The sequence below is a fragment of the Heloderma suspectum genome, chromosome 3 (assembly GCF_057233095.1).
Source record: "Heloderma suspectum isolate Gila_16-S chromosome 3, 16-S_ref, whole genome shotgun sequence".
NCBI lineage: Eukaryota > Metazoa > Chordata > Lepidosauria > Squamata > Helodermatidae > Heloderma > Heloderma suspectum.
In genome coordinates, this window is record NC_139460.1 from 330292732 (window position 1) to 330306456 (window position 13725).

General features: G+C 52.4%; 1 protein-coding gene across 6 annotated transcripts in view; it reads right to left on the minus strand.

The window, feature by feature from the left end:
• PPP1R2 (protein phosphatase 1 regulatory inhibitor subunit 2) overlaps positions 1-1417 on the minus strand; it is a 62189-nt gene extending 60772 nt beyond the window's left edge. For all 6 annotated transcript variants that reach the window (XM_084847899.1, XM_084847896.1, XM_084847893.1 and 3 more), the window contains exons 1-2: positions 1201-1417; positions 546-653 (exon numbers count right to left, since the gene is read on the minus strand). In XM_084847899.1, the coding sequence (XP_084704025.1) occupies positions 546-653; positions 1201-1373 (281 nt within the window). In that variant the 5' untranslated portion in view covers positions 1374-1417. The remainder of the gene's footprint in view (positions 1-545; positions 654-1200) is intronic.
• Between the last annotated feature and the right edge of the window lie 12308 nt (positions 1418-13725).

The window sequence follows — 13725 nt, forward strand, 5'->3', positions numbered from 1 at the left end:
GTTTAACCCACAGAGATCAAGCTGTTCCTGACCAAAACAAATGGAATTCTAAGAAAACAAAGCCTGCCATGCAATCCTTTTGCTCTAGGAAGCAAAGTATCTTATCCAACATTTAGGGCACAATCCTATGGCCGCTAGGCAGGAGCTACACAGACATAGGATAGGTCGGTTCCCTGAGAACCGGCCTCCACCCCCTCCTGCACTACCTCGCAGGTAGTGCGCAATGGCCCCATGCTCCGAAGAGGAGCAGCAAAAACGCACGTTCCAGGGGGTGTGCCGGAGCGGGGCGGGTGGAAGTGCTGTTCCGACAAGTCCTATGCATCGGCCGGTGTCTGCCCCGCTCCCCACTCCACCTTCCCGAGGTTAGGCAGCCAGTATCAGCTGTCAAGCCACGAATGCAGGGCGGCTGGAGCGTGGACAGGACGATCCCCTCCGCGCTTCTCCAGCCCTGCATTGGATAAGCGGTTGCCTCTGAGTTCGGAGACAGTGACCTATCCCAACAGGACTGTGCTCTTAATCACCCTTGTTTGGTTTAGCAGTCTTACCCGTGGTAGGGCGTACTTGGTTCATCTATCTTCATTAGACCATAGTCTTTGCCTGCTGGGTGGTATGTAGCCAGGATGTTCATTTCGTCCCACTTCTGAGACTTCTTGCTGAAAGGAGCAGGGAGAAAGAAACAGATGAGCCGCATTCGCTCTTCTCTCCCGAAGACCGGGCTGCTTTTCCTCCCGTGGCCCTTCCCATGCTGCGACAGCTGCCCCTGGACGGGCGGGATCCAGGGCCGACCCCTGCTCGGCCGCCCGCCCCGCTGCGCCCGGCACCCCGGCGCACCCCGGCGCCTCCGAGCAGGCGCGCAGCGCGGCCTGTGCGCAGCGCCCGAGGCGCTGCGGAGCCGCCCCTCGTCGCCGGCTGCCGCCGGGCTCGAGGCCGCGGCGCGGCGGGCCAGGCGGGGAGGCGCCTGCCCTCGCCGGCCGGCCGCCCGGGGCGGCTCCGCGCCGCCAGGGGCTCCGGCCGGCCGCGGCGGCTTCGCAGGCCGCCCGCGAAGGCGCCCCGCCGCCCGCCAGGCCGCGCCCCGCGCCCCAGGCCTCTCGGCGAGCGCGGCCGGCCGGCCCCCGCGGGCCGGGCCCGCCAGGCCCGCGCGGAGCGGCGCGGGAGGCGCTGCCGGCCGGGCCGGGCCGCGCGCGCCCGCGCCAGACGCACCGCTCGTCCGCCGGGCCCTCGGCGCCGGGCTGGGCCCGCGAGGCCGCCGCCGCCGGCTGCGCGAGGGCGGCCGAGGCCTCCGCCGCCAGGCCGCCGCCGCCGCCGCTGCCCGAGCGGTTCTTCAGGATGCTTTTCACGGGCCTGCCGGAGGCCGAGGACGACTTCGCCTCCATGCCGCCGCCGCCCGCGCCGCGCCGCGCCGCGCCCTCCCTCGGCCGGCGCTGGCAGGGGACGGCGGCGCGCGCGCGCGCCCGGGAGCCGCGGCCTCCGCCGTCACAAGCGCGGGCGGGGCCTCCGGGCGCGCGCCGAGTGCCCGGCTGCTGGGCGGCGGGGCGCCCGGGCGGGCGGCGGCCCTGGCGGCGGCGCAGCCCCGCCCGGCGCAGCGGGGGGCCGCGCCCGGCCCGGGGCCCGCCTGCGCCCCTCCCGGCCCCGAGCGCCGCCGCGCGAGGCAATGGGTGGGTGCGGCGGGCGTCGTCCCGCCGGCCGCGACGCTTCCAGCCGCGCACAAGCCGCGCAGCCGGCCGCCCGCCCGCCCGCGAGTAGCCCGCGGGCGCTCAGCGCGTCGGGCGCCAGGAGGGCGGCGCTGGCGGCGAGGCCCGGCGGCCCAGCTTCGCGCGGGAGCCCTTCGGGGGGGCGGCGCTGGCGGCGGAGAGCCTCTGGCCGGGGCCTCCCGGGGCCTCGCCGGCCTCGCTCTGCCCGGTGTTGCAGACCCCAGAGTCAGAGCGACCGCGGAGTGAAGGAAAGGGGATCCTTGGTTCAACGCGCGGGCTTAAGGCTGGAGTCGCTTCCACAGAGCCAGCAGCCCCGATCCACACCAGCACCGGCCTCCGCAGATACTGCGACACACAGGAAACGGCTCCCCCTCTGCCCCCCGTGCGGGGCGCAGTCCCCAACATCCCCTCTCCAGCACCGCTGTCTGCAATACCAGAACTGGGTTATAGGGTAGCCGTGATAAGCAGAGAACAAGATACACAACTGTATGACCTTTGACAAGACAAGGAATTCCTGTGTCTCGTCAGCTTACAACAATATATTCAAGGGAGAAAGAGCTCAGCAAGAACATGAAGCATGAGACTGCATGAGGCTACTTAGTCTGACCCCCGATATGGCTGCTACATTCCCCCCTTAAATGCATAATTTCATTACAATTATAGCATTTCATTACACAAATAGACATTCTGGTTTGCGAAGCACAACACAGGACTCTTATAGCAACCCTCTTAATAGCTTGTTGAGCTATTAGAGCGTAGAGGGCGGCACTTTTACTAGCCAAGACATAAAACAGATTGGTTAAACAGCGCATGAGACAAGGAATGCAAAGGCATAACAGTATTTCTATAAACAACACTGGTAGAACTAGGATGAACAATGCCCCCAAGCCAGCCAAAATCCGGAAGCCAAGGGGCCAACCAACTCAGCCAACTGTTCCGTCCCACTGCCATGCCAGCCACCACACTATGCATGCAGACTATTGATTTGAACATCTACAGCATTATTATTAGGCAAATTAAATGATGGGGGAGAAAAAGATAAAAAAAAACCTGTTTGCAGGTATATCTCTTGGCAAATAAAAATGTTTTACTCTAGTGATGTTAGCTAGGTGAAGCCAGTAATTATCAGCGAATTGCTGGGACAGACTTCCCCTCTCTAGGGGCAGGCCCCCCTTGTTCGCACCTTATTAAGGAAACACAATGCAACACTGCTAACACTACAACACGCATGTTTGATCTTCTTTGGGATCTGACCGTACGCTGGGCAGCTATTCACCTGGCAAGTGCAGTAGGGTCTAGTCCCCTTCTTCAATTCTCCAGCTGCAGGTCTGACCGTACGCAGGGGGACAGTCTCCCGGTGTGCCCACAGTAAGGTCTAGCCTGAGTCTTCTTACTGCTTTTTCAGAATGATTTTTAAAGGATTTTTGAAAAGGAAAGAAATCCTTTCAAAGGATTTTTGTTTATAGTCTACTCCCCCCTCTCGCTGTCTTGACTCGTGTCCAATGTATCCAGGATTTAACTCCAGCTGCTTTCATAGCTGCGGGGGTGGAAAGTATGACAGTTTTCAGTCCTCTCCATCTGGGAGTCAAAGGGTTATTTTTCCCTCTTTAACTCTTGGTTGGAAAGGATGAACTTCTGTGATGGGAATGGCTTATTTTCTAAGACAAAGCGACGCTGGGCTTGAAGAACTTCGCCCAGTGTTTGGACTTTTTGTTTAAGGCTAACGTTTGCTTGCTCTTGATGCCGCTCCAGTGTCAATCATGAAGTCAATGTCACAGCTCCTCACAAGCTGTCTTCTCTTTTGCCTGTTCTGGCTCCTTTGGTTTTCTCTTTTGTGTATTTGATTCATTTTATTTGGGCATTCATGCCACCAATGTCTATCTTGTCCACACTGGGCACACTGGTTCTTTCTTAAGAATCTTTTGCCTCTGCCGGGTCTTCTTTTCCTCGCCCACGTCTTCTTGGACCTCTGGGTCGAGGGTATACTGGCGATAGGCATTTGAAAGATGCTCCAAGTACGCTCTGGGAGCTTCGGTGGCACCTTGCAGCACTTCAGACACTTTAGTCATATTAACTGACTTTTTTATACTTGCTCTCATGGCTTTTAACAGCAGGGTTTGATACTGGGTGAGGCGCTTTATCCCCGCTTGTGTTTTGGGATTCCAGCAGGAGGGGGTTACTTACAAGGAGACTTTATTGGGTAACTTACAGCACACAGGCGTACCTAATGGTTGGATCAAACAGCTTTTCTGAACCACAAGCCATTGGGCTAAATGGGTTTTATACCATACGTGTTACCCATGAGGCAACACAACACTAGCAAGCATTTTTAGCATAGGCTAGAAGTGTTTGGTTCTCAGGCACAGCTTCCTGTAAACAGACTTCGCTTCCCAAAGTGCTTGATAACACTTTTATTCATTAGTATGGGGAGACAAATCTCTCTCTTTCTTTTGCTTTCTTTTTCTTGCTGATCTGCCTGTATTGCAGATCATGTTTCAAACTTTTTACATAAAACTTCCTTCTCTATGCACCAGCCTTGTCTCTTTATTTGTCTTTTTCAAGTTAAACTCACTTACTTAAACCTTTCTGCCTTACACTAGTCTGAATGACACACATTTGGGATAGGCTGTTCTTCTCTTTCTAGTTACATTTTCTTCATCTTAAAGAACTATTACATTATTGTGGCTACTTTACCCCAGGTAATAAGCTCCAGGCACAATCAGCTGCTTTTAATTTACCCTGGGGGCAACTATGGCCACGCTTCTTTTCTACAAATGTTTTTTTTTTCTTTTTGCCTCTTGCCTTTTCTTTCTTCTTTTTTCTCCCTTCTCTATCTGTCTGCCACTTTCTCTATTCCCTCTTTTCTACTTGCGTCTGTCTTTCTCGACTTGCCTTTTGTCTTTTCTTCCTTGTCATCCATTGGGAACCACACTCAGTATTATTTGGAGTTGCAACTAACACTAATCTGCAAATATCACATATATTTTATGGTATCTAAGAAATCATAAAATATACACAACAAACTTTTTCTGCAATTTAACACAATGAATGGAAAACACTTTTTGCATGGTAAGGCATGATGGAGCAGATCCAGCAATCATACTGCTCTTCTGGCTGCATGCTCAGGGCCCATCAAAATTAAGGGATGGGCATACTTACACACGCAAAGAGTTCTAGGTCACCATTTTTGCATCGGCAACTCTATGCTGCATGAGTTTTAGCAGAAGGAAATCTAAAAGTCATAGATCAAACTCAGCCTGCTGTACACTGAGCTGACTACAAACACAGACACACGGTCCACAGCGATGAGAGTTCAAGTTTATCAAAAGCTTCACAGCACTGTCCATGGCAAGTCTTTGACAATTTAAAATTTTAGTCCATGTGCAGAGTGTCTCTAAAAAGCCCAGACAATGATGGAGGCAAACAGAGAAGGCTCTGGGCAATGAAGATGAGATGTTTCCAGCAAAGGCTCCCCACTTTTGCATCAGTTTAAAAAGGGGAAGTGTGGCCCTACACCCCTTCTGACAGACAAGGGCCTTTAACTTTTTAGCAAGGCCTCTGTCTAAACAGAGCGGCACAGCTCAGCTCTCTAGCCGTGACGCTTCAACCTGGGCAACTCCTCTGTAAATTTTATTCTACTTCTGTCAGGTTCTCACAGACATTTTAAAAACTTACTCTTTTTTTCCTCTCTCTTTTAACCTGGTACACGAAAGCAAAGTGCTGAAACTCAGGACGCTGGGGGTTGATGGGCATCGCCTTATACTTGCATTCTTCAGGCAGCCATTAATCTTCTTCAGGGAGGCGGTGGGGTCATTTGCAGGACTTCAAAGGCAAGCTTCTCTGTTTGTATTTGTAAATCCCAAGCTTAAAACAGGACACGATGAGGAACAGGGCCGCCAAATTCTTGCTTTGGCACGGGCGACAAATAACTCGGGTCAGCTTTCTTCGCTGGGGTCTCAAACAGGAAAACAGTCTTAATTTAAAGTCGTAACATCACTGACAGCGTCAGCCAGCCAGCTACACTGTTTTTTAAGGCAGTTACTCCAATATCTTCTTTTCTTCTCAATCAGGTTGGGTCTCCCAGCTTACACAGTTTATTGCAGCTTCCAGGAGCATGGTAGTAGCGTGATTTTGGCTTGGCCAGGAACATGCTACCTGGTTTCTCGGTCTCTTCAGCACACACACTCAGGCAGTGTAACACTGGACACTTAAATCAGTGAGATTTCTTCATTGCAGGGAATCCCACAGCAAAAGCTTAATGGTTACGCTCTTCAGAAATCATACAGCTGATGGTCAGTAGCCACAGGCTCTATGCAATTCTAACACAGTTCAAAGCTAAACACAGTTACCTTGACAGAGATCTTCAACGTGGTCTCTCCGCTTCATTCTGCCTTGGGACAGTCTTATGGCACACTTTTCACTCGAAGAGGGGTCTAGCCTGTGCCCTGGGGGCTGACTCTTCACTTTTATTTTTCATTTTGCGCTTTCATCTTCTGGGTCTTCATTTTCAGTTTCCATTTCTTAGGGATTTCATCTCAATTAGGCGAGGTGATGATGTTGCACAACTCAGAACGTTGTGGGCAATTTTCCTGCCCCCCCTCTCGGCGCGCTAGGCTAACAGCTACTTCTTCGGCCTTACACTCTCACGCTCCCACGCTTTGTTAAAAGCCAGGCTGTCCTGCAACATTTCTCTAATTAACAGCCTCAGATCTTGTTCTTTTTTTTCTCTCAGCTCGACCTTGAGCTTTTTGCTGTTTTCTCTCTCTATTCTGAATCTTTTTTTAAAAAAAACCTTTTTCCTTTCTTTTTTTTGGACATACATCTTAAGGGGGTGCAAGTCTTGAGCAGTAGACGATGACTGATAAGCAGTAGACGAGCTCGCCTCCTCTTTTTTGTGAGAACACATCTTTTAAGGGTCATTGCCGTTTTTATTAAATCTTCTGCCCAACACAGTTTCTTTTATTAATGCTGATTGAGGTGTAAGAGGGGAACCTCCCGATCCCCTAGAGATGAAAGTCTCGGCAGGCAATATCTGGGAGTTGAGGACCGTAGTTGAAATCGGCGAATTACTGCTGGTGGGGCTTGAAACTGATGGCGACAGTTCTAAGTCAAGGCGAGGGGCAATGCCTCTGCAGGGGGGATGGCAGGGGCTCAGGCGCCACCGGATCTGGATCTCGACGGGGTGGTCTTACAGTAACATGGGCCCGTGGTGGAAGCGGGGCATAAGCAGGTGGAAACGCTATTAGCTCTGCCAGATCTTCACACGGGGCTTCTAACACTGGTTGTAATGTTTTGGCCAATTTTTTTTTTTTTCTGAGCACCAAAACTTTTGCCTGGGATTCTAGGCATTTCTTTAGCCATGGAGGAGAAGCGCGGACTATGGAATCCCACAAGTTTATGTAGGGAAATTGGTCGGGGTGCCTAGGTCTCCCAACCACAATGGCATATACATGGCTGATTTTGCTGGGCTCTAAAGAGCCTTTAGTAGGCCATCCTACACCAAAAGACGGCCACTATTTCATACAAGGTCTGCAACCGTTGAGGATTCATGGAGGGGTCCCCATAATCTCTACTAAAACCTTTCTTAAAATTTGCTAGCATACATCCCAAGGGGGTGCAAGGTTTGCTTCCCCCACCACCCATAGCCTCCCTCCTAAATTGAAGACAGACACAATTAGGGAATGGGAATTGGTCAGTGAGTAAGGGGTCTCACTGGCCGACACAAGAGGATTTTTCACACCACGCACTTTGCTACTGGCCTGGGCACCCGGACGGTCAACGGTATGCGTCAGAAACCGCAGTAGCCACTCACACAATCATCAATCTCTCCACTGCATCCATATGTCCCTGCCACCCACTTTTCCCACTTTTTTACCAGAGCGGAAAGCGGCTTCCCCAGCTTCCTACTGAGTACTGGCCGGCTGAGTACTGGCGCCCACTCGGGGGTGTGATCAGGCCCCCCTTCTACCCGCAAGGAGTAGGTTCTTTTGTATACGTATACCACCAACACTGACCTTCTTCATGAGGCGGGGCCCTCTTTTTTTCTGCCCAGTGGCCTTTCTCCCTAAAGGCGGGGCCCTCTTTTTCCCATATACTTGCCTTTCTCCTGAAGGCTTCCAATGTGGGTTTCAACTCAATTGCAGCTGCGATACAGGCAGGGCTCAAGTTCCTTCCTCTGCTTCCCAAGGTTCTCTTGCCGCTCGCTGCCATTTGGGCGATCCCGGCGCAGGCCTTCTCCTGTTCACCCAACAAAAAGGTCGGTGGCGCCAAGAAAGGGAAGCATACGCTGAGCTCTCCCTCCTGGTGCGGCGATTAAGAGCAGGCAACTGCCACCTGTCTGGCTCAGAGCCTGCCACATCCGAGTCACGGCACCATTTATGTTGCAGAACCCAGAGTCAGAGAGACCACGGAGTGAAGGAAAAAGAGATTCTTTATTTAACGTGCGGGCTTAAGGCTGGAATCATTTCCAAAGAGCCAGAAGCCCCGATCCACACCAGCACACTGCCTCCACAGATACTGCGACACACAGGAAACGGCTCCCCCTCTCCCCCCCATGCGGGGCCGCAGTCCCCAACATCTCTCGTAGCACCACTGTCTACAAAGAAGAACTGGGTTATAGGGTAGCCGTGATAAGCAGAGAACAGAAGAGAACAGCAGAGAACAAGATATACAATTGTATGACCTTTGACAAGATAAGGAATTCCTGTGTCTCGTCAGCTTACAACAATATATTCAAGGGAGAAAGAGCTCAGCAAGAACATGAAGCATGAGACTGCATGAGGCTACTTAGTCTGACCCCCGATATGGCTGCTACACCAGGAGCGGCCGGGCAGCGCGGGCCCTGCTGCCGCTCCCAGCCCCCCGGCCACCCTCTTCGTGCCCAGGCGCAGGGCTTCTTCGCCGCGGCCCTGAAGGTGCTCGGCGCGCGGCTGCGAGGGGAGAAAGGGGAGGGGAGAGCCCGAGCGGAGCGGCCGGGCCGAGCTTGGCGGAGCTGCCGCCAGAACAGCATTCCCCGCGCGCCGGCCCCAGCCGGCCCCCGAGAGGCTCCCCGGGGGATCCACATCGCAGCCTCCGGCGCCCTTCCGTTGGCTGCGGTGATCAGGAGAACGGCCGGCCGGACTGCTGCGGAGCCTCGCCGGATCTCCCCGGAGAGGGGAGGGCTGCCCATCTGCCTCCGCTCCGGCGCAGCCTTGCCCGGATGGGCCGCCGTCGCCCCCACTCTGTGTTGCGCCTCGCTGGGCGTTTCCTTGGCCTTCCGCAGTGCCAGCAGGGTGGGCTCCCCCAGGGTTCCCCAGCCCCTCGCCCCGTGGCTGATCAGAGGCACCCCTCCCGCAGCACGAGGGGTTCGCTTCCGCAGGCAGTCGCCCGAGTTGGGCCCTGTGGGTTCCCTAGGGACGGCGGCGGGGGGCAGTTGGGTCACAGTGTGAGGCCGGCAGAGTGTTCTCGTTCAACTGGGGACAACGCGGTGTGGGGCGGCTCTTGGTTGCGAAGCCCCCAAAGATGCTCACGGAAGCAGCCATGGCGAGCATAGCATCATGAGCCCCGCGGTTCTTGCCGAGGTCTCCGGCGCGGGCCGAGGGCAGCCCAGCAGGGCCCCACAGACTCGCGTGTATCCAGCTTGCAGTGGCTCATAGGAGCAACCACTGCTTCGGTCCCTGCAAGGCGCTTATCTAAGCATGGACCATTTTAGGCGGTCACTCTTGAACTGAATACCAGCTCCTGAAAGAACAAAATATTCCGTGGGGCTTGGGCACCGGTGTGGTTATTTGTGGGTGGCAAAAATTTGCTCTTTCACATCTGAGCAAGGGCTGCTTGGACCATGGCAGATGAATCAATTAAGAAAGACCCTTTCAAGCAAATAAAAAGGTGTCCCCACTTAATTGGCCTGCAGATTGGTTTTGTAAATGTATTTTTGATGTAAATGCTTAAAAAAAAAACTGCAGACGGCAAACACCAACTTTAAAAGGGGAAGGTGCCTTGTGTCATAAAGAAGGGAATGGCTCTTCTAAGATGGTAAGAACATCAGGAAAGCTGTGAAGCTGATCAGACCAAAGGTCCATCTGATCCAAGCATTCTGTTTCCACAGTGGCCAACCACCTGCCCATGGAAAACCCACAGGCAGAATGTGAGTGCAACAGCACTCTCCTGCCCATGTTCCCCAGCAACTGGTGGGCAGAGGCAGCCTGGCGCTCCCTGCCAAAGGGCTTTCCCCACACAAGATGCTTTGCTGCGATGCTCCGGGTAGGACACTGCGTGGCACCCCAGGCCCATCTTGTCTGAAGCCTGCTCCGGCAGCATCAAAGGCCCAGCAACTGCCTGAAAAATCCTGCGCAGGTGAAGAGCCAGTCCCTCCGTTTTGGCCAGCTGGTAGTGAGCCCCACACAACTCTTCCTCAGACTGGATCCTGAGTGAACCCCAAAAGATGCTGATTCTACAGGTCAGTTTTTGTGTCTCATGGCTGAGCAGCGAAAGCAGCTGCTACAAACCCTGGCAGGCATCCCCAGTGTAGTACAGAGGGGTGAGAGTGTCAAGCTAGGCCTTGGTTCAAATCCCCACACAGCCGTGGTGCTCCTTGGGGGACCCTGGGCCAGTCACACTCTGCCTAGCCTACCTCAGGGTGGTTGTGAAGATAAAATGGGGAGGAACGTCGGCACTGCCTTGAACTCCTTGGAGGACAGAAACGCAATAAAATTATAATTCATAGAATCATAGAATAGTAGGGCTGGAAGGGGCCTACAAGGCCATCGAGTCCAACCCCCTGCTCAATGCAGGAATCCAAGTCAGAGCATCCCTGACAGGTGGCTGTCCAGCCTCGTCTTGAAGGCCTCCAGTGTGGGAGAGCCCACCACCTCCCCAGGTCATTGGTTCCATTGTCGTATGGCTCTTACAGTCAGGAAGTTTTTCCTGATGTTCAGCCAGAATCTGGCTTCCTGGAACTTGAACCCATGATTCCGTGTCCTGCACTCTGGGATGATCAAGAAGAGATCCTGGCCTTCTTCTCTGTGACAACCTTTCAAGTACTTGAAGAGTGCTATCCTATCTCCCCTCAGTCTTCTCTTCTCAAGGCTAAACATGCTCAGTTCTTTCCGTCTCTCTTCATAGGGCTTTGTTTCCAGTCCCCTGATCATCTTTGTTGCCCTCCTCTGAACCCTCTCCAGTTTGTCTGCATCCTTCTTCAAGTGTGGTGCCCAGAACTGGACACAGTACTCCAGATGAGGCCTAACCAGTGCTGAGTAGAGGGGAACTAGTACTTCCCGGGATTTGGAAGCGATGCTTCTATGAATGCAGCCCCAAATAGCATTTGCCTTTTTTGCAGCCACATCACATTGTTGCCTCATATTCAGCTTGTGATCGACAACAATTCCAAGATCCTTCTCGCTTGTAGTGTGGTTGAGCCACGTATCCCCCATCTTGTAACTGTGCATTTGGTTTCTTTTTCCTAGGTGCAGAACTTGGCATTTGTCCCTATTAAATGTCATTCTGTTGTTTTCTGCCCAGCGCTCCAGTCTATCCAGATCACTTTGAATTTTGCTTCTGTCTTCCAAAGTATTAGCTATCCCTCCCAATTTTGTGTCATCTGCAATTTGATCAGCATTCCCTGCACCTCCTCCTCCAAGTCATTCATAAAAATGTTGAAGAGCACTGGGCCCAGGACTGAGCCCTGCGGTACCCCACTCGTTACCTCTCCCCAGTTTGAGAAGGTCCCATTGATAAGCACTCTTTGAGTCCGATTCTGTAGCCAACTGTGGATGCACCGGATCGTTGTTTCATCTAGCCCACTTTGAGCTAGTTTGCTCATCAGGATGCAGACAAACTGGAGAGGGCATCACCATGCTTTAAGAAGGATGCAGACAAGCTTGAGAGGGTTCAGAGGAGGGCAACAAGGATGATCAGGGGACTGGAAACAAAGCACTATGAAGAGAGACTGAAAGAACTGGGCATGTTTAGCCTTGAGAAGAGAGGACTGAGGGGAGATAGGACAGCACTCTTCAAGTACTTGAAAGGTTGTCACAGAGAAGAAGGCCGGCATCTCTTCTTGATCCTCCCACAGTGCAGGACACAGAATAATGGGCTCAAGTTCCAGGAAGCCAGATTCCGGCTGAACATCAGAGCACTGTCAAAGCAATACGACACTGGAACCAACTACCTAGGGAGGTGGTGGGCTCTCCCACACTGGAGGCGTTCAGGATGAGGCTGGACAGCCATCTGTCAGGGATGCTTTGACTTAGGTTCCTGCACTGAGCAGGGGGTTGGACTCGGTGGTCTTATAAGCCCCTTCCAACCCTACTATTCTATGATTCTAAGGGCAAGAGCACCCTCCCAATCGCATTCCATAGCAACTGGTATGCAGAGTCATGCTGTCTCTGATACTGGAGGCAGCATATAGCCATCAGGACTAGGAGCCACTGATAGCCTTCTCCTCCATCAATTTGTCTAACCTCCTTGTAAAGCCCTGTACACTGCTGGCCATCACTACAGTTTGCAGGAGCAAATTCCATAGCTTAACTCTGTGCCATGTGAAGAAGTCCTTCCTTTTCTCTGTCCTGAATCTCCCACCATTTAGAAGGTGGCTGACCCTGGATTCTAGTGCTATGTGGGAGAAAAACTTCTTGGTATCCACTTTCTCCACACCATGCATAATTTTAAACACCTCTATCACGGTTCCCTTAATTTGCCTTTTTTTCTAAGGTAAAAAGCCCCAAAGGTGGTAACCTTTCCTCAAAGTGGAGTTGCTCCATCCCATTTATCATTTTGTTTGCCATTTTCAGCACATTTTTCAGCTCTGTTCTAAATGTGATTTGTATAAATGCATTATATTGGCAGCTTTACTTTCAATCCTTTTCCTAACTATAGCTAACATGGAATTTGTCTTTTTCAAAGCAGCCACATACTAGGTCGACATTTTCAGTGAGCTATCCACCACAACCCCAAGACCTCTTTTATAGTCAGTCACTTCCAGTTGGGACCCCATCAACAAATATAGGAAGCTGGGATTTTTTGCCCAAACTGCATCACTTCACACTTGCTTATATTGAACTGCACTTGTCAGTTGTCATTTTGATTCTGGAGAGATCCTTTTGGAACACTTTGCAATCCCGTTTTTGTTTTAACCACCCAAAATAAGTTGGTATAATCAGCAAACTTGGCCATCTCACTCCTAAATCCTATGAACAAGGTGAAAAGCATTGGTCCCAATACAGATCCCTGTAGGACCCCACAATTTGCATCCCTCTGTTGGGAGAATTGACCATTTATTCCTACTCTCTGCTTTCTGTTTTTTAACCTGTTAGTGATCCAGAAGAGGTTCTCTCCTCTTATTCCATGGCTACTAAGTTTGCTCAGGACGGACTTTATCAAAAGCTTTTGGAAGTCCAAGTGAACAGTGTCTGCCTGATCACCCCTGCTCACGTGCTTACTGACACTCTCAAAGAATTGCTCTTCTAGATGCCTGGCAATGTTATCTTCAGTAACTCTCTTTGCCCATTTATCCCAAGGAGACTTTAAGGCCAGGGTGGTGCACACCAGGCTCCTTGCTCCGCATGGTTATTCATTTAATTTTTAAATAAACCTGGACAGCAGGCATGCCACAAAGTGAAGGACCAGCCTCCAGGCCATATTTATTTCCAGGAATTCCTCTGGACCCCAAATGGCATTCTTGGGAAATAAAAATGGTGAATGGCTGTAGCCCAGGGCTTCATTTTGACGTATGCCCAGCCACCCAGGATAAAGGAAGAGGTCAGCTGGGGACCAGGAGGGAGGGTCCTGAGGGCCAAAGGTGGGGTGGGGAGCGAGGGGGAAGCACTCTGCCTGCACTCTGTGTGCGTCACATTTTGGGAATGTGCACGAGATGGTTTGTTTTACTTTGAAAAAGTGTGTGTTCTGGTTGGGGTCTGGGCCGTTTCCTTAGTGTGGTGTACATTTTGCCTTGGTTCGGGGCATGTTGTGTCTGTTTTGCTGGGGGGGGGGTGTTGGTGTGCTTGAGCAGGACATTTTTCAGGGGTGCAGTTGTGTGGTGTTGGTGGGTGTCTTGCGT